The sequence below is a fragment of the Chelonoidis abingdonii genome, chromosome 4 (assembly GCF_003597395.2).
Source record: "Chelonoidis abingdonii isolate Lonesome George chromosome 4, CheloAbing_2.0, whole genome shotgun sequence".
In the NCBI taxonomy this organism is placed as follows: Eukaryota; Metazoa; Chordata; order Testudines; family Testudinidae; genus Chelonoidis; species Chelonoidis abingdonii.
Window position 1 is genome coordinate 51,420,580 of NC_133772.1, and position 27,675 is coordinate 51,448,254.

General features: G+C 43.6%; 2 protein-coding genes across 2 annotated transcripts; one reads left to right on the forward strand and one right to left on the reverse strand.

Moving 5' to 3' along the window:
* The first annotated feature begins 1,907 nt into the window (after positions 1-1,907).
* AKIP1 (A-kinase interacting protein 1) lies at positions 1,908-16,232 on the forward strand. The gene is given in 7 exon segments (XM_032796792.2): positions 1,908-2,189; positions 2,479-2,609; positions 7,001-7,078; positions 10,046-10,159; positions 11,541-11,591; positions 12,742-14,169; positions 15,886-16,232. Coding segments are annotated over 5 exon segments (504 nt in total). The 5' UTR covers positions 1,908-2,189; positions 2,479-2,492; the 3' UTR covers positions 12,886-14,169; positions 15,886-16,232.
* Positions 13,860-26,220, reverse strand: C4H11orf16 (chromosome 4 C11orf16 homolog). Its single transcript, XM_075065161.1, has 10 exons — positions 26,132-26,220; positions 24,307-24,491; positions 22,761-22,915; positions 20,910-21,143; positions 19,363-20,055; positions 18,407-18,594; positions 15,784-15,953; positions 15,643-15,658; positions 14,368-14,652; positions 13,860-13,943 (listed from the first exon to the last, which is right to left on the reverse strand). Exons 2-10 carry the CDS (start codon positions 24,471-24,473, stop codon positions 13,860-13,862), a joined length of 1,992 nt encoding a protein of 663 aa, XP_074921262.1. The 5' UTR covers positions 24,474-24,491; positions 26,132-26,220.
* Positions 26,221-27,675: the final 1,455 nt, after the last annotated feature.

Here is a 27,675-nt window from a genome sequence, read left to right on the forward strand (position 1 = left end):
TTAGGGAGAGTAAAAGTCTATGGTCCGTGTTAAGCATGACAAAGAAGTAACAGTATTTCTTTTATAGTGTTGCGTAGAGAGGGGTTTGATATATTTACTGAGATGCCAGAGATATGTCCTTAATTAGGTGCCGCTTACACCCTTCAAGTCTTACAACACAAGTACACTTTCACAATTACAGAATAAAACAAGATTCAAAATATCGCAGCTGAGCTCTCACTTCAGTTCATTCTAATATCTCACTGATTAGCTTACAACATCCCGCCTTTATATACCCATGAGGCAACATTTTAGGAGGTTTGAGGAAAATGTAGTTCTCAGAAAGTCTGGAAGATTCTATGAGATTCTACAAAGATCCAGAAGATTGTAGGAGGTTAGTGAAAAATGAATCCACATACAGCATACCTGAAACATTTTACGTCAAACATTCTATTTTCCCTTTTGTCATTATCAACAAAAATGGCACCCCCCAAAGTCCAGCTCCCAGAGCATCTGGGTCACCTGTCCTAAATCCAGCCTTGCTGTTATAATGACTAAAGATCAGTTGTATGGTACTCTCAAAGATGACTACATAAAACTGGCCCCTTGTCACTCAACAGATCTAACCTTATGCGTACTGTCTCACCTGCTAATTTTAGTGACAAAACTAACTTTTTTACTGCTTTTCTAACTACTGTTCATCTTGCAGACTCAATGCTGCTATTACTGATTGAGCTGTGGATTCTGTTCCAGCTTGTGTATCTTCAAATACAGTCTGGTCTACAAAACTGGGGATGATGTAGGAGATGGGAAGAGCCCTGCTTGGCTCTCGGAGCCCAGGTCTGACAAACTAAAAGAATCATTTTATTTGTAGACAGGACACATTTCATCTGGAATCACTTAGAGCAACTTTTCCAGACTACTGTACCCCTTTCAACCGTCTGATTTGTCTTGCATACCCTAAGTTTCATCTCACTTACAAATACGGGCTTACAAAATCAGACATAAAAATACAACAGTGTCACAGCACACTATTACTGAAAAATGGTTTACATTCTCATTTTTACCATACAATTATAAAATAAATCAACTGAAATGTAAATATTGTACTTACATTTCAGTGTATAGCATATAGAAAAGCGTAAACAAGTCTCTGTATGAAATTTTAGTTTGTACTCACTTCACTAGTGCCTTTTACGTATCCTGGTGTAAAACTAGGCAAATCTCTACATGAGTTGATGTACCCTCCAGAAGACCTCTGGGTCCCAGGGTACCTGTCCCCCTGGTTGAGAATAGGGCTGGCTCCTGGGTTTTTGCCGCCCCAACCAGCAAAAAAAACAAACAAAAAAATGCTGCCATTGCAATCAGCTCTACCGCGCCACTTCAGTCAGCAGCAATTCGGCAGCAGGTCCTTTGCTCCGAGAGGGAGGGAGGGAGGGACCCCTCGCCAAATTGCTGCTGAAGAGCCGGACGTGCCACCCCCTCCCCTTGGCCCCAAGTACCTGCTTGCTGGGCTGGTGCCGGCCCTGGTTCAGAACAACTGATTTAGAGCCAATAGGAGGAGACCTGGACTTGACAAAGAGGATTATAGCAATCTCAAGGCACTTTAACTAACAGGGGTTATATAATCTGTTTGGGGTTGCCTTGGGGACGTTCATAACGTTAATATGCCGAGAGGGTTGCGGGGGGCTAAGAAACTGAAGTTCAGCCACTCTTGTACTCCTGACCCTAAGGGGGAGCAGCTCCCTCCCGCTGCAGGGGAGGGTGCATCGCCCCGGGAGCCGCAGGGGGTCGGTCAAGCCCCGCTGCGAGGCCAGGGGAGCGCTTTCCCCTAGGCAGAGCCTGTGCTATACAACCGGGAGAGCTGCCCCTGGACGCAGGCTCGGGGCTGAGCTCCTCCCACGGCGGGGGGCGCGTCCGCGGCCGGGAGGGAGAAGCAGCCCCGCGCAGGCGGCGCGCGCCGGCCATTCAGCGCACGCGCATTGTGATGCAGTGTCCGTGTTCCAGCCGCAGGCGAGGCCCGCGTGGGGCGAGGGAAGCAGCAGCTGCAGCCGCGGCGCCCCCGCCTGCAGTCGGTACCAGCCTCTGCAGCTAGCGGAGCCGGCAGCTTGGCCTTGATAAGCGCGGGGAGGGAGGCGCTGCTCCCTGCCCGCCTGTAGCTGTGCAGCCAGCTGCCCTGCTGCTTCCCCCCACCCCTGCACCGAGACACGGTGAGTGCCGCCGCCCGCTGCTGGGCGGCCCGAGGCTTTGCCCACCCCCACCGCCCTGTGGGGCAGTGTCTACAGCGGCCCCTCGGCACTAGCCCCGGGGAGCCTCCCAGCCCTGTCTGCCTCTGGGGCTGTTGGTTGATGGCTGCCTGGCAAGGCCCATGCCCTGCCCCACGGAGCATACAGGACATACAGCCTCAGGGAAGCTGGCCCCCACTTCCCACCCCCGGGCTCTGGCTCCCCCTGAGCCAGCTGGGGGGCTGTTCTGATGAGTCTGCCTGTGTCTCTCCAGCCAGGGCCCGAGGAATGGCAAGCAGCCGGCCAGCGAGGAGGACCTGTGGCATCGCTCAGTGCACGGCAGGGCTGGCTCAGGAAGTCCTGGAACGGGCTAAGCGGCGGAAAGTGAGCTGGCCGGAGCCTGTGGTCAGTGTCTGAAAACCACAATTCTTCCCGATCTGTGGCTTCCAGTGCTTGGAGCCGGTTTGAGCGCTTTACAGCACTATTCTTAGAGGGGTAGCTGTGTTAGTCTGGATCTGTAAAAAGCAGCAAAGTCCTGTGGCACCTTATAGACGTATTGGAACATAAGCTTTTGTGGGTGAATGTTGCGCCTGATGAAGTGGGTATTCACCCACAAAAGCTTATGCTCCAATACATCTGTTAGTCTATAAGGTGCCACAGGACTTTTTGCTGCTTTTTAAAGCACTAGTGTAGACTTATGTTCAGACAGGTGATTTTTCACTCCCCTGAGTCAGCAATTAGAGTGCTATAAAATGTAAGTGTAGACAAGCCCTAAGTTACAGGTCAGAGGAAGCTGGGATGCCCCATAAGTCTTGGCAGACAGCTCTTGCAAAACACAGAGCTGGCCCTGGGTTCAACATATGCCATGATAAGTAGATCCCACCTCTAGTCTGTTGTGTTTGCACATCTGTTGAATAGCATTTTTGCTTAATGTAGTTCTGTAGTCTTTCTGTATTAATAGCTAAATTTAATATAATGTATAGACACTTGGCACATACAATTTTCTTTTTATCTTCAAAGCACTTTGGGGATCTAAAATTTGCAGTTATTGTATATGACAATAGAACACACCTGCAAATTGCTTAATATGACCAAGATGATTTGAAAAATAAAGTGAGCAGTTGGGCCTTTGTTGAGGAAAAAGGTCCACTGTTAAGTGATATACTGAGATTTAAGTAAAGGCACCCTTTGAATTTTGGTCCTATGCCCCATAGCTTTTAAGAATAAATATTGTAAGGAGTCAGTGCATGTTAACTATGGCTAGGATTTTCAAAAGCACCTAAGTGACTTGAGAGCACAAGTCTCTTTAAAATCTCACCCTATAGTCCTTTGGGTATCTGGATGACTTGCTCAGCACACGCAAATCATGTTTTTCTCCGTCACCATAAACTCCCTTCAGAGTAATGCAGGCTAACTTGCCTGCAGCGCAATAATGCTTTAAGTAGCCAACTCCCAGTCTTACACAATGGTGTTAGCTCCATAAAAATCCCCCTGAAATTTCAATTGTGTAAGGTAGTATTTAGTTCCTGCCTGAAATTGTGTGCCGTTAAACATCTGTCACATCTAGCCCGGCAGGTATCTGTATTTTAGTAATGGATGAATTGATGCTAATATATTACAGTAATTTATTCTTCAGCTTACTAACTGGTTTTAATTTTTTACATATGAAAAATACTTTAACCAGTGTTCTCAAACTAAGCACTTACTGGTGATGGTTGTGTTTAATTTATAGTGATAGAGAATCGTATAACACCTTACAGATAGGTAAGGAGACTGAGCCCTTCTCTGAATAACTTAAATAGATTTTCTGTGTATATCTGCAGACACTTAAATTGGAACAAGGTGATATTTTCTCTATTGCTCATGCAGGGAGTGATCATGCTCTGCTGAAACTCATTCAACATGGTCACAGTTTTTCTACCATGTGGAGTTGTCAGGCTGCTGTATAAGTTGTGAAATCAATATAAGACAGAGAGGTTTGCAAAGGCATCACAGCCTGACTTGCTGACAGTATTGCCCCACATCAGGACACTGCTAACCTTGAGCTTTGAAGGTGACATGTTGACTGCAATTGTTCAGATACTGTAGACCCTTTGAAATGGAGGCAAATTGAATGTAATGAAAGATTTATTTTGAGAAAGTTGTAGGATTGAAAATACCAGTGAATATAAATTAATACTTGTGAAACCCAGTTTCAAAGAAATTTTATATCTAATGCTGGTCTATACTGAAAACTTATATTGGTATAGCTGCATCTCTCAGGGATGTGAAAAATCCACACCCTGAAAGACATAGCAATGCTGACCTAGCTCTGGGAGTGGACAGAATTCTTCCATCAACCCTACCTTTCCACTGACCTAGCTCCCGTCTCTTTGGGGGGAGGGTTAACTACAGGGATGGGAGAACCCCTCCCATTGTTGTTGTGAGTGTCTATGCTGAAGCACTGCAGCAGTACTGCTGCAGTGTTTTACTTATAGTCATATCCTTGATGATGGACTGTATCCCATGTCCCATAGGGGCCTATCATCTGAATGTGCAGGACTTAGACATGTAGTGTTTACATTTTAATTAGCTATAACACATGAGGATGCTTTAATATCCCTTAGTACAAAGTCAAACTTGGTAAACAGTCTAAAGCCAGCATGAAATCTTCAAGGCTATTTAACAAATAAATTAGTATCTAACTCAGTGCTTTGAGAAAGACTGAAGTCAGGTAATTGTTTCACATAGTGAAGCAGTGGGTTGACTGAAAGTAATCATACAGTAAAAGTCTTTATTGCGTCTGATGTGTTATCAAGGATAGAGTAAAGCCAGTGTGGCATAGTTTTTAATTGGCTATGTAACACACAGTAAGGCCTGGTCTACACTACGCATTTAAACTGAATTTATCAGCATTAAACCGATTTAACGCTGCACCCGTCCACACAACGAGGCCCTTTATATCGATATAAAGGTCTCTTTAAACCAGTTCTGTACTCCTCCCCAATGAGAGGAGTAGCGCTGATATCGGTATTACCATATCGGATTAGGCTTAGTGTGGCCGCAAATCGACGGTATACCGCCCGGAGGCCAATCCCACAGTGCACCATTGTGACCACTCTGGACAGCAATCTGAACTCGGATGCACTGGCCAGGAAGACAGGTATACAGGAAAAGAGTTGCAAAATTTTGAATTTCATTTCCTGTTTGCCCAGCGTGGACCTCTGATCAGCACTGGTGGCAATGCAGTCCCAAATCCAAAAAGAGCTCCAGCACGGACCGTACGCGAGGAGATACTGGATCTGATCCTGTATGGAGACAATCTGTCTATCACGCTCCATTACAGAAGCGATAATGACAAAGCATTTGAAAAATCTCCAGGCTATGATGACAGGGCACGCGGGACTCGCACAGTGCTGCATTTGTGCAGGTAACGGGAAGCCAAGATCCAAATGGACATCATTGGAGGGAGGGAGGAGTTACTGAGGACTCCAGCTATCCCACAGTCCCTGCAGTCTCCAAAAAGCATTTGCATTCTTGGCTGAGCTCCCAATGCCTGTAAGGTCAAACACATTGTCCGGGGTGTTTCAGGGTATACGTCGTCAATTTACCCTCTCTGCCCGCCCCCGTGAAAGAAAAGGGAAAAAAATCGTTTGACTTTTTTATGTGTCACCCTATGTCTACTGCAGGCTGCTGGTAGATGCGGTGCTGCAGCACTGAATAGCAGCATCCTCTTCCCTCCCCGGTGGAAGACAGTACCATACAAAAGGACTGATAGCCGTCCTTGTCATCAACCTGTGAGTGCTCCTGGCTGGCCTCAGGTGAGGTTGGTGGGGGCGCATGGGTAAAAATAGGAATGACTCACGGTCATTCCCGGTAGATGGTACAGAAGGGCTGGTAACCGTCCTCCTCGTAGCAACTGGGGGCTGAGTTCCATCAGCCCCCTCCCCTTTTATGTCTAAAGAAAAGATTCTGTATTGCCTGGACTATCATAGCAGCGGGAGGCTGGGCTCCTCTCCCCCCCACCCCACCGCTTAATGTCCTGCCTGGACTATCATAGCAGCTGGAGGCTGCCTCCCCCTCATTTTATCTCACTAAAAACTCAGTGTTTCTTATTCCTGCATTCTTTATTACTTCATCACACAAATGGGGGGACACTGCCACGGTAGCCCAGGACGGTTGGGGGATGAGGGAAGCAACGAGCGGGGTTGTTGCAGGGGCACCCCCCCATGAATGGCATGCAGCTCAGGGCAATCCAGGGAAAAAGGGCGTGAAATGATTGTCTGCCGTTGCTTTCACAGAGGAAGGGATGAGTGACGACATTTACCCAGAATCACCCACGACACTGTTTTTGCACCATCATGCATTGGGATCTCAACCCAGAATCCCAATGGGCGAGGGAGACTGGGGAAACTATGGAATAGCTACGGGATAGCTACCCAGAGTGCAACGCTCCAGAAATCGACACTAGCCTCAGTACATGGATGCACACCGCCGAATTACTGTGCTTTGTGTGGCCACGTGCACTCGACTTTATATAATCTGTTTTACAAAACCGGTTTATGTAAAATCAGAATAATCTCAGTGTAGACATACCCTAACAGCTTACAGATGAGTCAGTTTCACTGTGGAGAAAACCATCAGAACTAATCAAGATTTTGTTGCTTAAGCTGCTAACATCACTGCAGTAATGTCCAACTGGACTGACTTTTGTGAATTAAATGAACAAGGCATAAGCTGCAGAGGCTCCTCATTGGATTTTTGCTTTGAACCAAATAAAATGACATAATGACCTATACAAATGTGTCTAATCACAGGAAGAAGATTCTGAACGTCTCAATGCAGCATTTGCTTCAGTAGTGGAGTTCATGAGTCAAACCACAAAGGAGTGTGAGGTAAATTTTATGTTGGGAGGGATGGGGGGAAATATCCTAATGTTGTGCCTGTTAGTGGCTCAGTTCCATTGCTGTTAGGAAAACTAGGAATGAATTAGATTCAGAGCAACCTCACAAGTTGATCAGTAAGAGCTTTAGTAGTGGCTTCTGGGGCCTTGTCTAAAACAAGAAATCTAGGAACATCTCCCACCCTCACCATGGTATCTGTGTGAGAGCAAGTTTAGACTGATGCATTTTTACCACTGTCTTTTAAACCTGCTCTGAGTTGGGTTAGATAATATGCTGGTATGTAGACCACCACCACCACCTGGCCTGTACTAGCATTCCCACTGTTACGAGCATCGATGGAATTGTAATGGAGTCATGGCCTAAGGCAGCTGCCCATTTCTTCCTCTCGGCTGGAAGAAAAGTTTGATTATGGGGTAGTTATGGGCAGAAAGAGAAACTTCAAATGGAGCTATCCACTCCATAAATCTTACCTGTGCTAGATAAATCTTGTTAACCACTATTTACCCTTGTAAAGTGCCCATGCATTTATAGACACAATTGCTTCCAGTGGTACACAGACATTCACACCACTAAAGTAGTTTTGTTTTGGACAGTACCTTTTATAATTTCAAAGCATTGTGTAAACACTAGTCAACCATCAGTCAGGATAGGAAGTTATCATCTCTATATTACAAAAGAGAAAATTGGGCAAGACCCTAAATCTTGCTGCATCTCAATGGACTCAGTAGCAGAGCTGGGATGGGAATGAGAGTCATTGGCTTCCACCCTTCATGCTCAGTCTACTAGACCGTGCTGTCCTATGTGCTCTCCAAGATCATAATTTTTTGGGGGGGATTCTCTTACCCATGAATTCTAGGGTCAGATTTTCAAAGTCTGTAAGTGTAGTTGAAAATCAGTGGAACTTGGGTTCTTAAGTGACTAACTCACTTTTCTGAAAATGGGGCTTAGGCTGTTAAGTCATGTAAGCACTTTTGGAAAATTTTACCTAACATCAAAAGTTTTTCTCCCAAACTTAAGTACAGAGAGATCCACCCTGACTTTTATGATGCAATATGTGACATATTATCCACTATGTCAGTGTAGCTTTTCTTCTATTTTTATAAAAGCAGCAGAGGATCCTGTGACACCTTATAGACTAACAGACGTTTTGGAGCATGAGCTTTCGTGGGTGAATACCCACTTCGTCAAATGCAGGTAGTGGAAATTTCCAGGGGTAGGTATATATATGCTACCAAGCAAGCTAGAGATAACGAGGTTAGTTCAATCAGGGAGGATGGGGCCCTGTTCTAGCAGTAGAGGTGTGAAAACCAAGGGAGGAGAAACTGGTTCTGTAGTTGGCAAGCCATTCACAGTCTTTGTTTAATCCTGAGCTGATGGTGTCAAATTTGCAGATGAACTGAAGCTCAGCAGTTTCTCTTTGAAGTCTGGTCCTGAAGTTTTTTTGCTACAGGATGGCCACCTTAAGGTCTGCTATAGTGTGGCCAGGGAGGTTGAAGTGCTCTCCTACAGGTTTTTGTATATTGCCATTCCTGATATCTGATTTGTGTCCATTTATCCTTTTCCGTAGTGACTGTCCAGTTTGGCCGATGTACATAGCAGAGGGGCATTGCTGGCATATGATGGCGTATATTACATTGGTGGACGTGCAGGTGAATGAACCAGTGATGGTATGGCTGATCTGGTTAGGTCCTATGATGGTGTCGCTGGTGTAGATATGTGGGCAGAGTTGGCATCGAGGTTTGTTGCATGGATTGGTTCCTGAGCTAGAGTTACTATGGTACGGTGTGCAGTTGCTGGTGAGAATACGTTTCAGGTTGGCAGGTTGTCTGTGGGCAAGGATTGGCCTGCCACCCAAGACCTGTGAAAGTGTGGGATCATTGTCCAGGATGGGTTGTAGATCCCTGATGATGCGTTGGAGGGGTTTTAGCTGGGGGCTGTATGTGATGGCCAGTGGAGTCCTGTTGGTTTCTTTCTTGGGTTTGTCTTGCAGTAGGAGGCTTCTGGGTACACGTCTGGCTCTGTTGATCTGTTTCCTAATTTCCTCGTGCGGGTATTGTAGTTTTGAGAATGCTTGGTGGAGATTTTGTAGGTGTTGGTCTCTGTCTGAGGGGTTAGAGCAGATGCGGTTGTACCTCAGTGCTTGGCTGTAGACAATGGATCGTGTGATGTGCCCGGGATGGAAGCTGGAGGCATGAAGGTAGGCATAGCGGTCGGTAGGTTTTCGATATAGGATGGTGTTAATGTGACCATCACTTATTTGCACCGTGGTGTCTAGAAAGTGGACCTCCCGTGTAGATTGGTCCAGGCTGAGGTTGATGGTGGGGTGGAAGTTGTTGAAATCGTGGTGGAATTTTTCTAGAGTCTCCTTCCCATGGGTCCAGATGATGAAGATGTCATCAATGTAGCATAGGTAGAGAAGGGGCGTGAGTGGACGAGAGCTGAGGAAGCGTTGTTCCAGGTCAGGTCCTTCTATTTTTATGTAATTTTGGGCACATGTACAATATAAACAAAACAATTAGACTAACCAATTGCCAAATGTAAACTACTTCCATTTGTAACCTAAAGAAGTAAAGCAAGATAGTGGAATTGGACACAAATGTATACTGGCCACATGTCTGATCAGATAGAGAAATAAATAAGCAAAACTGAACTTTTTACTTTCACCATCTAGGAACCCAAAAGAGCAAATCTACAAGTTTCATGTGTTTTGTTTGAGTAGGAACAGCAGATGGCAGTAGAGTCATTCTCAAGTACTTTGTTTGAAGGGGTTGGTTTCTAGTCACATGATGCTTCAGGGTATAGTCCCATTTCTAACATGAGAACAGATCAGCTGATTTAATTCAAAAGGTCAACAACAGTGTGTTTCTGCGCTTTAGTTTTCACTGTGAAAGAAGGGATTTCTTAGGTGTGGTTGTGATGTTTGGCTATGTAATCCTCTTTGCTTTAACTGTCTTCCAGAAATATTATAGCTATGTGCCAGCAAGTAGATGCCAAGAGAATGAAATTTAACACATCTGCAGATATCACAGCAGACAAGCAGCAGAAAACTTGTTACAGACATTGGAACAAGAGGTAAGTGAGATGCTCATGTTTAATTTCATTCTTTTCCTCATCCAAGACATGGAAATATCTGCATAATTTTCTCAGGGATCCCCTGTGCCTGCAGGTCCTTTGTCACACTAATCTGAGTTTCAGTTCAAGTGCTCAGATACTACAGTGATGAGTGCCAATGGTGCCAATATAAGAATCTAGAGAGAGATGATCTTTCCATCTAGCTGAGGGGGTGGGAGGAGACACATGCAGTGTCACTCCAAATGCCTGGTAGTAGGAAGAAGGGAGTCACTCCTTCAAGTGCTCCCTTTCCAGGGCTGTGTGCGCTGTTTGTGTTGTATTCCCAATCCTTGCATATCAAAGGAACAGGATCCTAAATGGAGGTCTTTGCATGGCCGTATGGCACACTGCAGTGTAAGACACATTCAACTTCCAAGGCACTTTCACCCTATTGTCCTCACATTGCAGCAGTCCTATCCTGCATTTCTAATAACAAGATTAATAATACAGTGACACAGAATTTATTAGCTATTTTGGCTGAAGGAGACTAATTCCGTGGGGACCAGAAAGAGGCACAGCTGCCAAAGCATGACTGTTCGACTGTCAGAAGAGTGAAAGGTCAAACTGATTTTGAATAAGACTCTAATTCAGACTTTGTCAGTGTACTCAGAGCTTCCATTTCTCACCCAGAGTGTTATTAACAAGCATTCTTAGTTTTACCAATGATCAAAGGTGTCTCACCTACTTTTGTTTTCATATTTTTACCACTAATCTTTCCTGCCATTTATATAATTTTCCTACCCTAGGTCCTTGCAGCACACTCCATAATAACGTGTCATGTTGTAGGGATAAACTGAACAGTGGAACCAACAACATTCAGTGATTCAGCTTGCCAGACTGGCTTAATTTACCCCTTTGCTACAGCAGATTGTGAGATTCATATTGGGATTTTTTTTTATTATTTTAATACAATTAGGACTCCAGTGAAGGACTAAAGTGATCTGAGTTTTTCTCAAGCTCCAGTTTTAATGTTTTAGGTGCTGTATGGCATAAATTTATAGTTTTAGAACTTTCTGCATTTTGACACGACTACGCCATCTTTCTCATGCCCTCCCTTATTGGAAAGGCTGCTTAACAGGGACTTCACCAGGTACATTTAGCCAAATTTAGGTTTTGCCAAACTTCATGTTTCCATGATTTTTTTTTAATCCAATTATATCAAAAGTCCCCTGCAGTCTTTCTGACCCAGTGTAGCAAGATACTTATTTGGAAAAATATGCTTCAGGGCATAAGCTAAACACTAACTGATGATGAAAGAGATCCCAAAGTGGGACACTAAACAAAATCCAGAACTGACAGGTTAAGGAATTTAGTGACTAGCAGCTTTCCTCTTCTTTTCCAGAAAAATGAAACCTCTCCGGTGTCAAATCCAGCCGAAACCCTCAAGCAACTTGTTAGTATTTGGAGTTACTTAATCTAATCAATGAATAAAAATTCTAGCTCCTTCTATATATAGTCAAGTGAAAAGTTTTTTAAGGATAATGCAAAAAATATTTTGCCCTCTTACCTGCCCTCACGTATGATAGAATGTACATGTGCAAAATCTACCACCACTACATATAGGTCTGAGTGCTAGAATGAACACACACAAACACAGGTGTTTGTGCACACACAAAATGGAAGCCAGATTGTGAAGTTTTGGCACATGCCTATTGAAGGTGACCTATGTTTGGATTTTGGATGGATGCAAAATTTGTGAGGAACTGTGAGTGGATGATTAAATTGTTTTAGGCATTCTCTAACTTGCACCAGTAGTAACAGTCAAGCAGTCCTTCAGCCACACCTTGGTGTACTTCTGGCACCTTTGCTGTACTGGAGCAAAGCCAGGCAGGTGTAACTTTGAGCCTGCTGTGGTGCAGAGGGACTATATCGCAGCCAAGGATCTGGCCTAGAAAATTCCACTGAGGGAGGAGGTCACGTGGTGTTTCAGAATTCTCTTTAAAGATGATAATTACTGAACACACTATCTGCTGCAACCGTGGAAAGTTAATTTTGGTTGTGGGTGTCAGTCATTGCACTGAGTTGGTGGAGAGGTACAAAATTCTGACGCAGTAGGTTTAATGGTCAGTGGGAAGAGGAGAAATACTTTACATTTTCTAAAGGCTAATTTGCTGAAGCAGTTTTAGGAACAAATTGCTATGGCTTCTGGCCACAGAAATTGAAAAATATGGATCTTCATCAGAACCCCAAACAAGATTTTTTTTTTTCTACTAAATTTGTTTCCCCCATATTTAAGTTATATTTATTTTTGACAACCCTATTTTTCCCAGTGTTACAGAGGATAGTTAATTTCTACCTAAGTATACAAAAAAAAAAAAGAAAGGATTTGAATTTGGCTATTTTTTACAATCACAGCTTGTTAATTTTTGTATTGGACAGAAACATTTTGCTACCACTAACATCCGTCCTGCCAGTGTATTTTGAAAAATGTTAATATGTCAATATATTAGTTGAAATGTAACTATGTAAACTAAAAAATTCCATTTCTGTCTAGGTAAGACAACTAGACAGTATTACTTACCATTTATTTTGTCCCCTTTCAGGCTAGAAAGGCTTCCAAGGATCTCTACATTGAAGTTTCCCCCGGCACCTACTCTGTCACAGCAACCTCGGAGGATATGGTGAAACAGACACATGTGGTGGATGTTAATGCAGGACAAAGTATTGATTTAACTTTCAGTATATGATGATCACTCTCAATCAATCAAAGGAATAAAACAATACTACAGTCTCCTAATGAATTAATATAACAACCTATGCATATCTGTTTCTTTTTAGCACTTTAACAACTTCCTTTCTCTGGGCCTCTTCTATTTTACTCACTTTGTCTACTTATTGTACACGCAGTGCTATTATAGCCCATTGTGTACATGGACATTATGAATGTTTGTATAAATATGCCTTAATTTCAATTATGTGACATATCACCCAGAGTTTGGGGTTATTTTTAAGTCAAGCAATAAGTGGAATAAAGGATAAAAATTAATCTTTGAAATGAGAATTATTTACTTTTTTTTAAAATTAGGGACTAAAGTCGTGCAAGTTATATTTATAATTGCTTGAATATAAAAAGCCCAATCCTCAACTAGTGTAAATCAATGTAACTCCTTTGAAATTCATGCCAATTTACAGCAGCTGAGGATCTGGCTACAGTGTGCCATGTAGAATACTGTAGTTGATAACTGGTCATAGTGGTATGAATGAAGAAACTGGAGCTGTAATTCAAGCTAAAACGTGCACATGGTTGCAGTTTAAAAAAAAAGCTAAGCCCAATTATTGCTACATAAATGTAAGTTTCTCCAGTACTGTTAGTTTTCACTTTCATTAAGCTAAATCCCACTTGAGCAAGACACGTACACACATGATTAACTCCCACTTCCTCAATAAGCAAGACATTTCAACATGTGCTTAATTTAAGAATATGAATAATCCCACTGAAGTCAGTGGGACTTCTCATAGGCTTCAGGTAGCTTGCTGAATGGGCATCTATGAATAAAATGTGTCACGTGTTTTAGTATGCATATACAAACTTTTACTTGGCTTATTCTAATAAGGTTCCAGTAGATTTTATTTGGGGGAAGCTTAAAGTATGGTAGCCATAACAGCGGTTGGGATTCTACATAAATATTTGTTTGTATCTCCTTTGTTCTGTGCTATCTGGTTACTTTCTCTTCTGTTTTTCCTCTTGAGAGAGCTTTTCTGCCATTAACTTGTACTGGGTCTCCACTCTTCTCCTTCGGGCTTCCTACAAGAGAGAAACCATCATGCTGAAATCCCAGTCACAGACTTTTTGAAACCATGAGAACAAACAGGAGGCTTATTAAAATCTTGCTCTCTCAATTTCCAGTTTTTCAGGTTTTCTGTACTATTACCTGTTGTTCCTATCATCTCCCCAAAAGTGTTGGCTTCTAGTCTAGCACAGTGGGAACTTAATATAGAAAGATACACTTCCCCTGGACAGGAGAGTGAAGGTACTTACCTCATTTCCATCTAAATGGAAATTTATTTCAGTTGGTTAAAGTGGTGCTACTGTCCATAAAGCTATTCTGGCTACTGACAGATTTTGTTTGGTTAAAGGAGAGGTGAAGGTCATTAGAGTAGAGAGCTTTATGATGAGGGCACATTTTATTCACTGTATAAAAATAACCTTATATAGATGGGTAGTTTACCTGAGATTGTTTCTCTTTAATTTCTTTAGCTATACACTTATTGAATTCCCTCTCATCATATGTGTCTCTGACTCGTTGCAGGTGAGCTAGTCTTTGCTGTTCTTTCTGCCTGTCCTCCTCTGCCATGGTCTGCATCTTCAGGTTTGTCCTCTGCTGTGCAAGTTGCTTTGTTTTCATTGTCTGATTCTGCTTTCTGTCTTGTTCTTTTACCTTCTTATCTTTATTCTCGAAATGCAGCAGTTTCTTGTTTCTGGAGAAGAAAAACCCAGTGAATTGAGCATTGTTCTGAAAAGAATCAGTGTTTTTGTCTGCTCTTCTCCTATCCTCAAAATAAATAGAAGTGCCTGATGTAGCTTTCCAAGTGGAAGCAGTTTTACATGTGTATAAACTCTTCACTGGAATATAAATGTTTTAAAAATAATAAACCTTAGGCTAGAGTTTCGGAAGCACTCAGTGGGACTTTCACTATTCACGTCCGTGGGAGCAAAGTTAGGCCAAAGCTGAGCACTTTTGAAAACCCACCCTGAAGTTTTAGCTGACTCTTACAGTTGTATGTTCAGAACGGATGTGGTCAAGTAGTTTAAGGCTCCATCTAGAGTACAAGATAGAACTGTGCTTTAACTGTGTTTAGGGACAGTCACATTGTAACTTGGTCTCACAACATTAGTTGGACATTAAATTGGGCCTGTGTCTTTTGGGGAATGTCGTATTGAGTCAACCCTTTAAGTCTTTAGTGAATCAGAGAAGGAATGTCTCTCTTGTTACTGCCACCGTACTACAGGGAACAGGATGGCTAGCCACAGATGCAACTCAGTCTCTTCATTTAGTTTCTTTATACTCTTTACAAAAATACAGGGCCTAACCCTGCAGTCCTCCCACATGCAGAACTATTGACTTCCGTAAAAACTGTGTGTGATGCAGGGGTGTGTGTTCAAGCCCTGTCCAGCAGGATATGATTTATTAGTCCCTTATTCCAAAATTGGTAGAAACAGGTATCTGACTTGACCTCCCATTAACCATTAATGTACAGTATGCCTCAAGTTTTGTACTTGTTTCAGAGAACCCTATGAACAGCGGTTTCCTCAGAAAGGTATAAATCAGTTACAACAAAGCACAATGTGGATATTTATTGCTAATTTAAACTAGACATTCATTCTGCTCAAACAGCTGAAATTACTGTGCATATTTTCTATTAGTTCTTTACTGGAATTAAAACACTAGTGTGTGTGTAGAACAAATATTCCAAGATATTTCAGTTTCAGTTCTAAGGAATACATACCAGTAGAAAGAGCTTTGTCCTTTGAAAATAGAAATCATCTAAGTTTAGTGTGCACAGTGCTTTACTCTGTAGTCAAAGTCCATAGAACCAAAAGAGGGAAGATGCAGAGTAGCTAATACTTGACCTGTGTGATGTACCTCCGGTGTTCCTGTGCAGTGTAGTACTTCTCTTCAGCCTGCTGTTCTCTTTCACACTCCTGCTGCTGCTGGATTTTTTTCTTTCTTTTTTGTTCCATGCAGGCTCTTCTCTGGCGTTCACATTCTATTCGATTTTCTCCAAGGTTCTCTAAAAAAGGAGTGGCCTGTGACTGGGAGAAATGAAGCATGAAAACTAGGACTTTAGTCTTCTTTCCTCTTGACTCAGTTTATGCATTTTGTACCCTCTAGCTCAGGGTTTGGCAACCTTTCAGTAGTGTGCCGAGTCTTCATTTATTGACTCTAATTTAAGGTTTCGCATGCCAGTAATACATTTTAACGTTTTTAGAAGGTCTCTATAAGTCTATAAACTATTGGTGTATGTAAAGTAAACACGTTTTTTAAAATGTTTAAGAAGCTTCATTTAAAATTAAATTAAAATGCTGATCTTATCAGTTTAGTGCTTTAGTGTTTAACCTGGGGTGCATGCACCCCTGGGGCAGGGCCAGTGCAAGGATATTTTGCACTCTAGGCAAAACTTCCACCTTGCGCCCCCCAATTCCTCCTGCACACCCGGTTCATTGAGGGGCAAATCCCAACGAGCCTTTATAGACCCCAGGGGCTACTCCCCAGACCAGGTTCCCCCCTCCCTAACCCCTGAGGGTGCACAGCCCCGCTGCAAGCCCTCCCCTCCCTACCTCACCCAGGTGGCCCCCGCCCTGAGTCCACTCACTTTGCCAGGCTTGGGCAGTTCAGCAGGGAGGAGCCACCTTCCGGAGGCACCAGAGAGCCAGAGCATCCCGCTTGCAGCAGCAGTGAGCCCTCACCCTGGGGGAGCCAGCACGGTGCAGGGGGCCAGCAGCCTTGCAAAGGTGGCAGTGCTGCTCGCAGGGAGTAGCTGTGCCCCCCCCTGCTCTTCCTGCCGTTGCCCGGTGCCCCCCCAGGGGCTCCTGCAGGCTACAGTGGATGTATGCAGGCGCCAGCCCCCATGCGCCCCCCGGGTCTCCCCTCACCTAGAGTTACAATCAAAAAAGAGGAGAGCGCCCTGCCGTAGCCCCGCCCCGATTGCCCCAGGCAGAACCCCCAACCCCCCCAGCTCCTTATCCCCTGACTGCTCCCTCCTGGGACCCCTGCCCCTAACTGCCCCCCAGAACCCCACCCAGCTCTCTAAGCCTCCCTGCTCCTTGTGCCCTGACTTCCCCCTCCTGAGACCCCCCACCCTAACTGCCCCCCTAGGACCGTACCTGTCCCCTGACTCCCCCAACCCTTATCCACACCTCCGCCCCCAGACAGACCCCTGGGACTCCCATACCCCATCCAACCACTTCCCGCCCCCTGACAGGACCCCCAGAACTCCCAACCCCTCCAATCCTCCCCCTGCTCCCTGACTGCCCTCCCCAGGACTCCCCTTACCAGGCCTGTGCCGGTCAGATGCTGGCTCTACGTGAAGGCAGCGCATGCTGCCGGGCTGCTGCGCGCACAGCCCCTCCCCCACAGAGTGCTGAGGCAGCGGGGGGGGGGGGGGGGCTGCAGGAGGGGCAGCGGCAACTCACACTTCCAGGAGCTGCAGAACCTGAGTGCGGTGAGGGGGGAGTCGAGGGGCATGCCTGCCCGGGCTGTGGCCCAGTGGTTCCCCCCGCGGGGCTCCTGCAGCGGATGCATGTGGGAGGCGGTCCCTGTGTGCCCCCTGGCTTCCCCCGCACCATGCTCGGGCTCTGTGGCTCCCGGGAGTGTGAGCCACAGCCCCTCCCGCAGCAGGCTCAGGGCCCTGTACCCCGGCAGCTCTCACTCCCAGGGGCTGTAGAAACTGAGCGCGGTGAGGTGGCAGCCAGGGGGCATGTCTGCTGCTGGTCTGGGGTCCCGGCCATCAGCCCTGTTCAGCCTCCTGCCAGCCTGGGGTTCTGTTCACTCAGCCAGCAGCACGCTGAGCAGGACTGGCGGCTAAGACCCCAGCTGGCAGCCACGTGCCAGGCAAAATCAGCTTGTGTGCCACCAGTTGCAGACCCCTGCTCTAGCTGAACTCTAGAGCAGCATTCTCTCTAAATTGTCTTCTATTTTTAGAGGGAAAAAATTCTTTCAGAATCTGATCTACAGGACTGATTTCTAGAAAAATATCCACAAGCATCAGGCTTTGGGGCAGTATAAAATGCCCTCCATGGAGTGAGCCTGGTGCAGAGCTGCATTGGGAGAAGTAGGAGGAAGGAGAGCTCCTTGCTTGGATTCTATTAGTCCTGAATTTCAGAGACATCCATTCCCATGATCAAGCATCCTATAGGAGTTGCTTACCTTCCTAAGGCCCTAATCCAGCTCCCATGACTTCAGTGGGCATTGGCTCAGTTTCCAAGGTTACAAGCTCCATTGAATCACCATCTAGTTACATGCCAAGTTTTAGTTTTTTGAACTGTAAGATGGATTCAGATCCTGCCCAATTGTGTTTGAATTGGAAGAGGAGCTCTCTCCCCAACACAGATACGGGGCTTGCCTGGGTGGGGAAAGGGGGGATGTTTAGCAGGCAACTGGGTAACTTCAGGCCCATTTGCTTCTTCAGCTGATATCCAGAACAACATCTTCAATTTAAAGAACCAAGGTACCTAATTATAATACTTTTTCACCATAGATTACTTACCCCTAATGATGACTTGAAATCATGGTGGATTAAGACATCTTTCAGTGTGAGATGTCTTCTCGGAGACTGTTCAATAGTTTCAAACATTGCACTGTGGTTGGTTGATGCAACAGGGTGCATGTCCAAGGAGAAAATGGTTCTGGATTCTGCTTTCCCCTTTGTACACTTGCTGCTGGGAATGCTGATTCCTGGAGATACAGATACTATATTTAATCTTACTTTTACATTAAAGAAAAAAAAATGGTAGTCATTTGGAAAGGAAAGTGCAATTTAAACCTAAAAGGAACTCTTGTAGGTGCACGATTTCTGGTTCTGGATATCCGTTGCTTAAGTAAAGTTAATTGTGTGGATGGGACCATGAAAAATGTGGCAGGGTTGGGGGGGGAGGGGGGAAGCTCAGGAATTTAGAGGGGGTGTGTGTGTGTGCGCGCGTGCGTGCCTGAATCTGATTCCATTTTTGCGTGGTTTTCCACTGGGTAAAATATGAAAGAGGAGCCCTCACATGTGATGAAGAGGGCAAAACTTGGTGCAGATCTTGCATTTATAGAAATTAATTAAAGGGATTTTTAACTGATGCCTGGTTTAGGCCCCAATACAAAGATTTGCTTTGCTTTTTAAAAAAGGGAATGGGGTTACAAAATAACATTTTTATGAATTTAAGATTTATGAATTTATTTAATCTATTTTAAATTCTAGGTAGTAGTTACAGGATTAATGACATATGGTCAGATTTGTTTTCTGCTTTCTATGCATCATACACACTTTGTCTACCAATGTTGAAATAAGGTTAAGTTAGACATTTACATGTACATATGTGTCACTGCTAGCAGAGATACAGGCCTGCATTCAAGTCTAACACTGAATGAGATACAGTGCCAGACTGAAGAGGGTTTATAGAATGCTTTCAGTGAAGGAGCACCTGTTGACAAGTAACCAAGGAAAGAGATGAAATATACCTGGATTCCTAGGATGTGACTTGGTGTGGCTTCTCTTCCAGTACTTCCACTCAGGTTTTGCAGCATCTTTCAGTTTGGTTTTTTTGAAAAGGCTGGAATCTGTATTAACAGCACTATCCACCACCGTGCTCTTCGTTAGGCCCATCTCTTCCTCACTTTCTAAATCAGAGGAGGAGGAGGAGGAAGAAGCAGTAGTAGCAGCTGCTGCTGGTTCATTTTCCTTTGGACTTTCCAATTCTAGAAGTTGTGCAGTGGGCTTGTTATTGGACTCTTGCTGTTCAGTGTTTCTTTGAGGGAGCAAAGATGCGGATAGTAGAGGCCGCCAGGCACTGAATTTGGGATGGGAGCAGCAGATGCATCCCACATGGACTGGTGAACAGCATATACTGTGACAATGACCATGGAAAGGGGGGCAGATAAATGGCCATGGCCACAGCCATGGCCACCTGTACTTACTTAGCCCATCGTCTAAAGCACATGAATGGATGGGGGCTCTTAGAAGTCTGCAGGTAGAAGTATAAGAGCTAGTGGTGGTGAGAGGGTTTGTAAGCTTTAATCGACTGGTGAAGGGCATGTGAATCATCTCTACTATCCTTTCCCATGTGTCTGGTGGAATCCATAAGGCCACACCTAGTGGTACTTTCACTTTCTTGTCATTCCAAAAACAGACCGTGATTTCTTCATCCTCTGAGGCTATGGAAAAGAAAAAGGTAAGATACCATTAGACAGTACCGCTCTGGTTGGGAAATACTAGCATCTTGACTTGTCTTAGCAATTTAATACATGTTTTCTACCTTCGTCAGAAAGCAGGAACACCCTAACACCTCCTCATCATATACTGTACGATATGGAGGCAGCTATTGAATTTGCTATTGTTATCACAGCCCTGTTTTCCTATCACAGAAGTTTTCCTGCAAATTTGTCCCCACATGAAGTAGACGCAAATGGTAATTGTCTGAGAAACTTTTGATATTGTGGCACATTTGGCAGTGATAATCTAATAACATTTTACCAGTATTTTGATAAGCAAACAGGGCCAAATTGTCACACATGGGTGGATTATTAGGCTGTCTAAGTTCCACATGTGGGTGCTCAGATCAGCTCTTGGATGTATAAATAACCCAGTGCCCATCTGAGCATTCTGATATAAGTCATCTTCTTAACACTACCCCATTTGAAAACAGAGCTTCCCTGTGCATCAAGTCTCAGGAATTGAACATGTTATCCTTTCCCCTACAACTAGTGCCCTTGTTTCAGTAGAAAGTTAAATTGAATAACTGCTAAAAGACTAGACGTAGTGGATAGTGAAAATGCAAATTTAAAAAGTCAGTTTTCTTAATAAAAGGTAGATCAATCTAGAAGCTAACTCTCATGCTCAAGGTATTGCTAAGGAGCACTTTCTAGGATCTGTTACTAGTTCCCACTACATCCTTTGCAACCTGTATACATTTTTAAAATAAACATTGCAAGTTGCACTGATGCTTCTGCTACAGTAGCAATACCAAAAATAGTGTTCATTCTTACCACTTCAGGGGATCCCTTCTTACCTCTCAGGGGATCCCGTGTTTCAATGCCTAGTAGGATGGTTCCAGGGCCATATCTGACCAGGTCTGGTTCCCAGGGTGCCAGTACTTTGTCTCCAGGGAGTATAGAGTGCCTCATTCCATTGACATATTCAAGGATGTCATCCCTGGCTGTTTTTTGCACACATACTGAATACTTGTCACCTGATGCAAGTGGTTTGTCAAACTCTACCAGGAAAGTTCCTCTCTCGCTCTGTTACCAGGAACAAAACATAATTATGAGGAAGCCCACCATGTAATACATAATATAAGACCTTGTACTGCAGTCAGCAGTCCCTTCCATGGCAGCTTAGACTAGACCTGAACTCTAGGACAGCAGGAATGGTGACAGTAAGCAGTTCATGCTATGTTAGTCTCTCATCTAGAGAGCTGGAAAGAACTACGGGGGATGTTTGTGTTCAGCAGCCTTGGTAAAGTACCCACCCCCTCCATATCCACTACAACTAAGACCTGTATTTTCTCCACTGCAAAACACACTACAGGCCTGAGATTATTTCCCCAACTGTAATTCATGTGATGCTGCCGATTTCACAAGCTACCCTGTACATAGATGGTGACAAGGCACCTGAAGGCAGTTCAGAGCTGTTCTCTGTTCACTCATGAATCCTTTCCTATTACATACTGGGTAACCAGTCATTTTATCTTTTAGAAAACAGTTAAGGAGCTTTGCATCAGCAAGTGAAGCAAGCCACTCCCCTGCTCTTCAAAAAGAATAGGCCCTTTTTTCTTTAAAGTTTTAAGTGCTAACAACTTAATGAATTAAAGCATTCACTAGTGTCTCTGAAAAGACATGCTGTGCCTTGGTTTGCAGAGGAATAAAGCAATAAGTGTATACATAACACACTAACAGTTTTCCAGCAGTATCGATGTTTATCTGTCTATTCACAACAGTAGGTGGGGCGCTGGCTGTAACACCACAAAATTCATCTAAACGTGGCTCAGTGCCCAGCATGACTGGCTCAGAAACAAAGAGCCTGTCCCTGCAAGGTACTGAGAGCCTGACTCGCAGCAGGAGCCAAGACTTCTTGCAACCTTGCAGGATGGATCCAACTGGGGCAAAACAAAGTTCCAAAAACACATAAGTGCTGGTGGAAGAATGGGAAGGCAAAGTGTTACAATGAGCACTTCCCTAAAGAGATCAAGCTGGTAGTCCTTATCTCACAAGCCGCTACCTTGATTTCTGAATAAGGGGCATGCCCCGCTTTCCACAAGCCAACAGTCCCTCTTGCAGACTAGAATAGCTACCAGAAAGTCTGACATCAGGAAGAGAAGGCACAGCAAAGGAGGCATAGAGGCTGCTGAATGTGAGCTACAGAGGCTGCATACAGGTGTCATCTCAGCCTATACCTTTGTTATCCTGAGCAGACTCATACAGTATGCCATTACTCAATAGGTACAGTAGGATGGGCAGGACCACTGGACACTATTGCCCCTAAACATGGTCTTTAATCCACTGGAAGGTATAATCACAAATGCAGATGCTCTGTTTGTGACTTGCCTCCTGACTTCATGCAATAGCCTACATCAGAACTGATAGAAACCCTGTATGCTGAAGGGACCCCAGTGCACAGCTGATCTACCTTTGCACCCCCACCGCTCTCAACCCAATTCCACCCATAGCAGGGGTTCAAGTGGCAGAGAGGTGCTGCTGGGGGGCATTCTGCAATCCATGAATTTGACCCTTTGTGAATCTCTTCTGAGGGAGTCCACTGTGTGATCCAGGTGACTTCCTACAATGAATAGATCTCACTGTAATGGAGACACAGTAAATTAAAAATATCTACACAAGATAGGTGAGCCAATAATCACTTGCCTCTATCTCCTGCTTTATTGTACCAAGATAATAAAACCCATCAGATTCCCTTCTTGCTAGAACAGGAACATGAGCAATGTCCACTGATTTTTCCCACACCTTCAGTCCCTTACATGCTGTGTCAGGGAAATGGGGACAGTGGCTGATCCATGAGCACCTTGAATAAAAAGAAAAGGGTTAGTGGTGAGAGCAAACAGCTTCCATGAGTCAAATTACAACACTCTATTAACCTTCAAGGGCCAGATCCAGGGCCCTAGTGGACCTGTTTTGTTCCACCCCTATGGTGCAAAGCAGGCAGAAGGAGCTGGCTGAGGATTTGCCTGTGTAGGAGAATCCCTTGCTTGCATGACTCCAGCAGCTCCTCTCAGCCTCACACCACTGTGGGGGAGGGTGTTTGGTGGTTGTGGTAGGATCACACTGTGATCCTGGTTTGAGATAACCTACAACAGTAGTTGCTCTAACTTATGCTGGAAGTGAAACTAGCCTGTACTTGCCCTTAAGATCAAATTAACAAGGGGTGTCCCGAGTCCTCTTGAAGCATTCCCCTGTGATATCCAGATCCTGTACTGGCTACTCTTAGAAATCCCAGCTCCTTTGCCCTCAAGGGAGCAGTGTGCTCTAGTTTACCACTTTTATCCTAAATCATCACTATTGTATAATGTACTGCACTTAAATAAAGCTTCTTTTGTTTTATCATAAGAAAGAAGAGAGACTCCACTAGAAACAAGAGACAGTGATGGAAACATCTAGTTACAATACAAAACAAATCATAAAATGCAAACTAGGACCTACATTTTATTAATAGTTACTTTTCCTAGCTAATAAAGTAAGTTCTCTTCCCCCCTCCCCAGTTCAGTCTCTGGCTGGCATCACAGGAACCAGGATCCAATTTTTCATGAAACCCATCCCCCATTCAACAACATGTTTCCTCAGTGAATGGATACAAGGAGTCTTTTTCCATCCTGTGTTACACTGAATCAGTCTTTCGTTTTTATTCACAGACAGGGCAATCCACTGTCTGTTGTAGTGATTCTTTTTACCTCCAAGTGGTTTTGATTGTTTGCAGTTGGCTTTGATGGTTTTCCAATGCCTGTTTTAGGATCGGGCATGGTTAGACAATTGAACCTTGTATTACATCACTAGTCTACCAGGGAGGGATGACAACTCCCTCCCACTCAAGTGGACTATTACCCAGTTATACAATTCTCTGGTGACTGACTTTAAGACCATGACAGTTTTCAATATTGTTAAATTATTCCTTAAATATTACCTGTACACACATCTAACGATGATTATGAGTATTGATATGTTACAAGCTTTCAGTAGAGACCTTACATGCTACCTTTCATGGAAAAATACCATGAAAGGGATGTATTAAGTGTAGTGAGTTTGTCAGATCTGAGAAAGGAGTTGTTTGTAAAGAACAGTTGGCACCAAAAGGCTTGTCTCACAGAGCATTTCTTTAGCTAGTGGGCTTACTTCATAGCTTGTTTTCAATCGTCAACAGTGTTGCAAAGCAAATGACAGACATAAGCAAGAACTTGTTACCTTTGTGGGATGAGAGGTCTGGTAACCCAAGCAGGATGCACTATGAAAGAGCTACTAGAGAAGAGATCGGTATTAGTTACAAAGTTGCTGCATGAGAGTTTATCTAGTGCTGTCACTGCTCTGCAGTACTTGTGCTCTGTACACAAGGATCTTCCTGGATTCTCCATTCCCTCATAAGCAATTACCTACAAAATGGAATTGTGGTAATTTGGTGTTTAAGATGAACAAACACAGCATACCAGGTTTTAAGCAAATATACAAGTTAAATGATGATAATGACAACTTACATTTTCTAGTGGATCCCAAAGGACTTTAAAATATTTATTAATGGAGTTTTACATTTAAAAAAAAAATAGAATCAAAACTTTGCCTACCTCTGAACTGCAGCCACTTCTGGTGTGAAATATAACAACTGTTTAACAGTGCAGAGCAACAGGAATTAAAGTTTAAGGTATTCAGTTGAAATTACAGGGGCGATTTAAGTGGGTGGAATGTAATTTACCAGAGTTGAATTTGGCCTGAAGTCAGTGTGGTTAACAGCCCTATACTATTCACAACCCACTGATGTCAATAAGAGCCTTTCCATTCACTTCAACAGACTTTGAATCAGACTTTTACATAAGGTGATCGGCACCTTAGCAACATTAAATAAACTAGAAAAGTCTTTGGGAATTTTCTGTTTTAAATCAAGTCCTCCATAGAACAGTGCCCTCGAACACTACTGAGAGACTCATGCTTATGCCGCCTGGGGAATCACCTGCTGCACCTTCATTCTTCCTGAAATGATTCCCATCTGCATCCTGTCCCATCCCAATCCTACATATTTTATGAGCTATGACAAAAATCACAGCTGGAACTGATATAGCCGAATGAGCTTGAAGGCAGCTTTTGAATGTAGCACTAGATTGATGTTGCCTGTTACTCTTGTTATAGTGATGTATTTAAGGGGAAATAATTTGATCTTGCAGATGTTCTGTCATGTTTTATGACAGGCTATGCTTTTAGCAAGAGAAGGAAATCATGCTCACATTTGACAAGTGAAGAGATTGCTTTTCTGAGGCTGTCATGTTAAGATTTACAATGCTTTAGCTACCTTGTAACCTGGGCAAGATTTAGCAGGATGCTTCTATTCTAACTAGATTTTTTTTTTAATATTACTTTAAAATATTTATAGATGGGGTCAATTTCTCAAATTTAAAGTTAATGGGGCTATGCTCCTAAATTACATTTGCAAATGGAATTTAAGCTCCTATGATAGTTAGCTGCATTTGAAAAATGTTACCTGTGGATTTTACTCTGTCATCTTCTCTGGAATAAAAGACTATCATCTGGCTACTCTTCTGATAAATATGGTCAGATTTCAGAAAATTCTTATTTAACAAACCAGTGTTTTACATAAACACCCAACAGGATCATAAATTGCAACAGGATCACAGATTGCAGAGATTATTACAATAATTGTTGCAAAACTTGTGTTTGCAGATGAGCAAATAATGTCAAGGATATTGATTACTTTACAAGCATACTGATTCTTACACACACAGATTAATGAAATAATTCATGTAAAGTTAGACTTTGTGTTGATTTTCAAATTTTACTTTTAACTTAACATTTAAAAATTTTTGTTGCAGTGAATTTAGTGCTTGGGAAAGATATTGGCCAGACAGCCCTGAAGAGCAAAGGCCCTTCTTATTCACAGGACAGATACAGCATGGGCAGAGGAAAGCAAAGACAAAGGTGACTTGTATAAAATTATGTTACATTTACTGAGTAGCTTCAATTACTTTGATACAGTGGTTCTGGAAACTGAATATATTGAACTTACCAGATATTGAGAGTGCCCAATCTTGTCATCCCACACCTAGCCTGACTTCAGAAATCCTGCCCTTTTGCCTGTTTGGTGTGAAAAGTCATTTGTTGCTAGTGTTTCCAGTTACTTAGCTGGTTGCCATAGATTCATTACCAACAGGAAGTGACTGTGTTGAAGAAAGCCACGCATGCACGTACATGAGTGTTTCAGCTAACAGCCAAAGGAACGATACTCCCATAGATTATCATCTGTCTAACACATATCCATTCGATTTTAAATGTGACAGATATAATCCATTTGATCAAAGTATCAGTTACTGTGGTGGGGTCAGAGTGTAGGAATGCATTGTGGATATACAGTCTATTTTGCACCCTTGAATGATCAAACACAATTTTATTGACCAAGACAGGATCACATGAATCTGCGTGATTAAAATAAAAAGCTCCCATATGAGGTAACAAAAGTGCTGCTATGCAGTTAGGGCAAACGGGAAGTGGTTGGGCTGGTGTCACATGAATTTACAAACATGAAGTCATTAAATCTCACAACTGTCTACTCGGTAGATAAAAGTACAATATGCTGTGTATTACAGTGGCACCTCAAAGCCCCAAAGAAGATCAGGTCCCCATTGTGCTAGGCACTATATAAACAGTGGGAGGGAGTTCCTACCCCTAAGAGCTCACAGCCTAGACTAGACAGATAAGGGGTCATAGGAGACGGAGATAGGTGAAGTGATTTATTTTTATTTGTATTACAGTAGCACCTAGAGACCCCAGCCTCATTGTGCTAGGCAGTGTACAAAAACAGAGACAGCCCCCAGAGCTTCCAGTCCGAAGGTCACTCAGCAGGTCAATGGCAGAGCCTGGAATATAACACTGATTTCTTGAGTTCCAGTCAAGGGGCCATCCACTGAACGATACTGCCTCCCTCCCATTTTCAGGTGAGTAAAGAGAGATTTCTTAACCTGGAATAATATCTAGGAATCTTCCTGATTGTTAATCCCTGCTCTGACCTCTAGATCTGTCTCCTCTTCCATAGCTTTAATGAATTGTTACAAGGGCATTTCATTGCTCCTCTGCTGGAGTTTTTTACATTCATCCACTACACATATGAAATCCATACTTAATTTGTCCCAGGTCTTGCCAGGGCTGATCCCCGGCACCTCTAGGCTTGGCAGTTCATAGCCCTGGCACCTCTGGGTTTGCTGCATGAATTATGAATGTAAAAAAATTCTATTTCCCAGCTGTTTCATCAGAGTTCTATTTCATAGTCTTTAATTAATTAATTTAAAACAACTGAATGACAAGCAGAATTACCTCTGACCTTGCAATCCTATTGTCCAAAAGCTTGGAAAATAGTCATGCTGTCTTCCTCCTCCTGAGGAACGCAGGCATGAAGTCACTGGGGCATGCTGGTGCGTCAATGTTTTGAAAATCAGGCCACTTACTCAGAAACCTGAATGTGGATTTAGGAGCTGAACCTGAAGATCCTATTTTTGAAACTCTTAGCCTTAAAGCTTTGTTTTCACTCAGAAAAGAGAAAAGACAACTTGGTCATGA

Bases quoted from the DNA above. Each gene is read 5' to 3' on its own strand.
- C4H11orf16 (XM_075065161.1), bottom strand. From the start codon at position 24,473: ATGGAGAATCCAGGAAGATCCTTGTGTACAGAGCACAAGTACTGCAGA. The intron at 20,056-20,909 runs GTAAGAAGGGAT...TCTTTTCCATAG, and splicing joins AACACGGGATCCCCTGAGAG to CCTCAGAGGATGAAGAAATC. The intron at 15,954-18,406 runs GTAAGTAATCTA...CATTTCTCCCAG, and splicing joins ATTTCAAGTCATCATTAGGG to TCACAGGCCACTCCTTTTTT.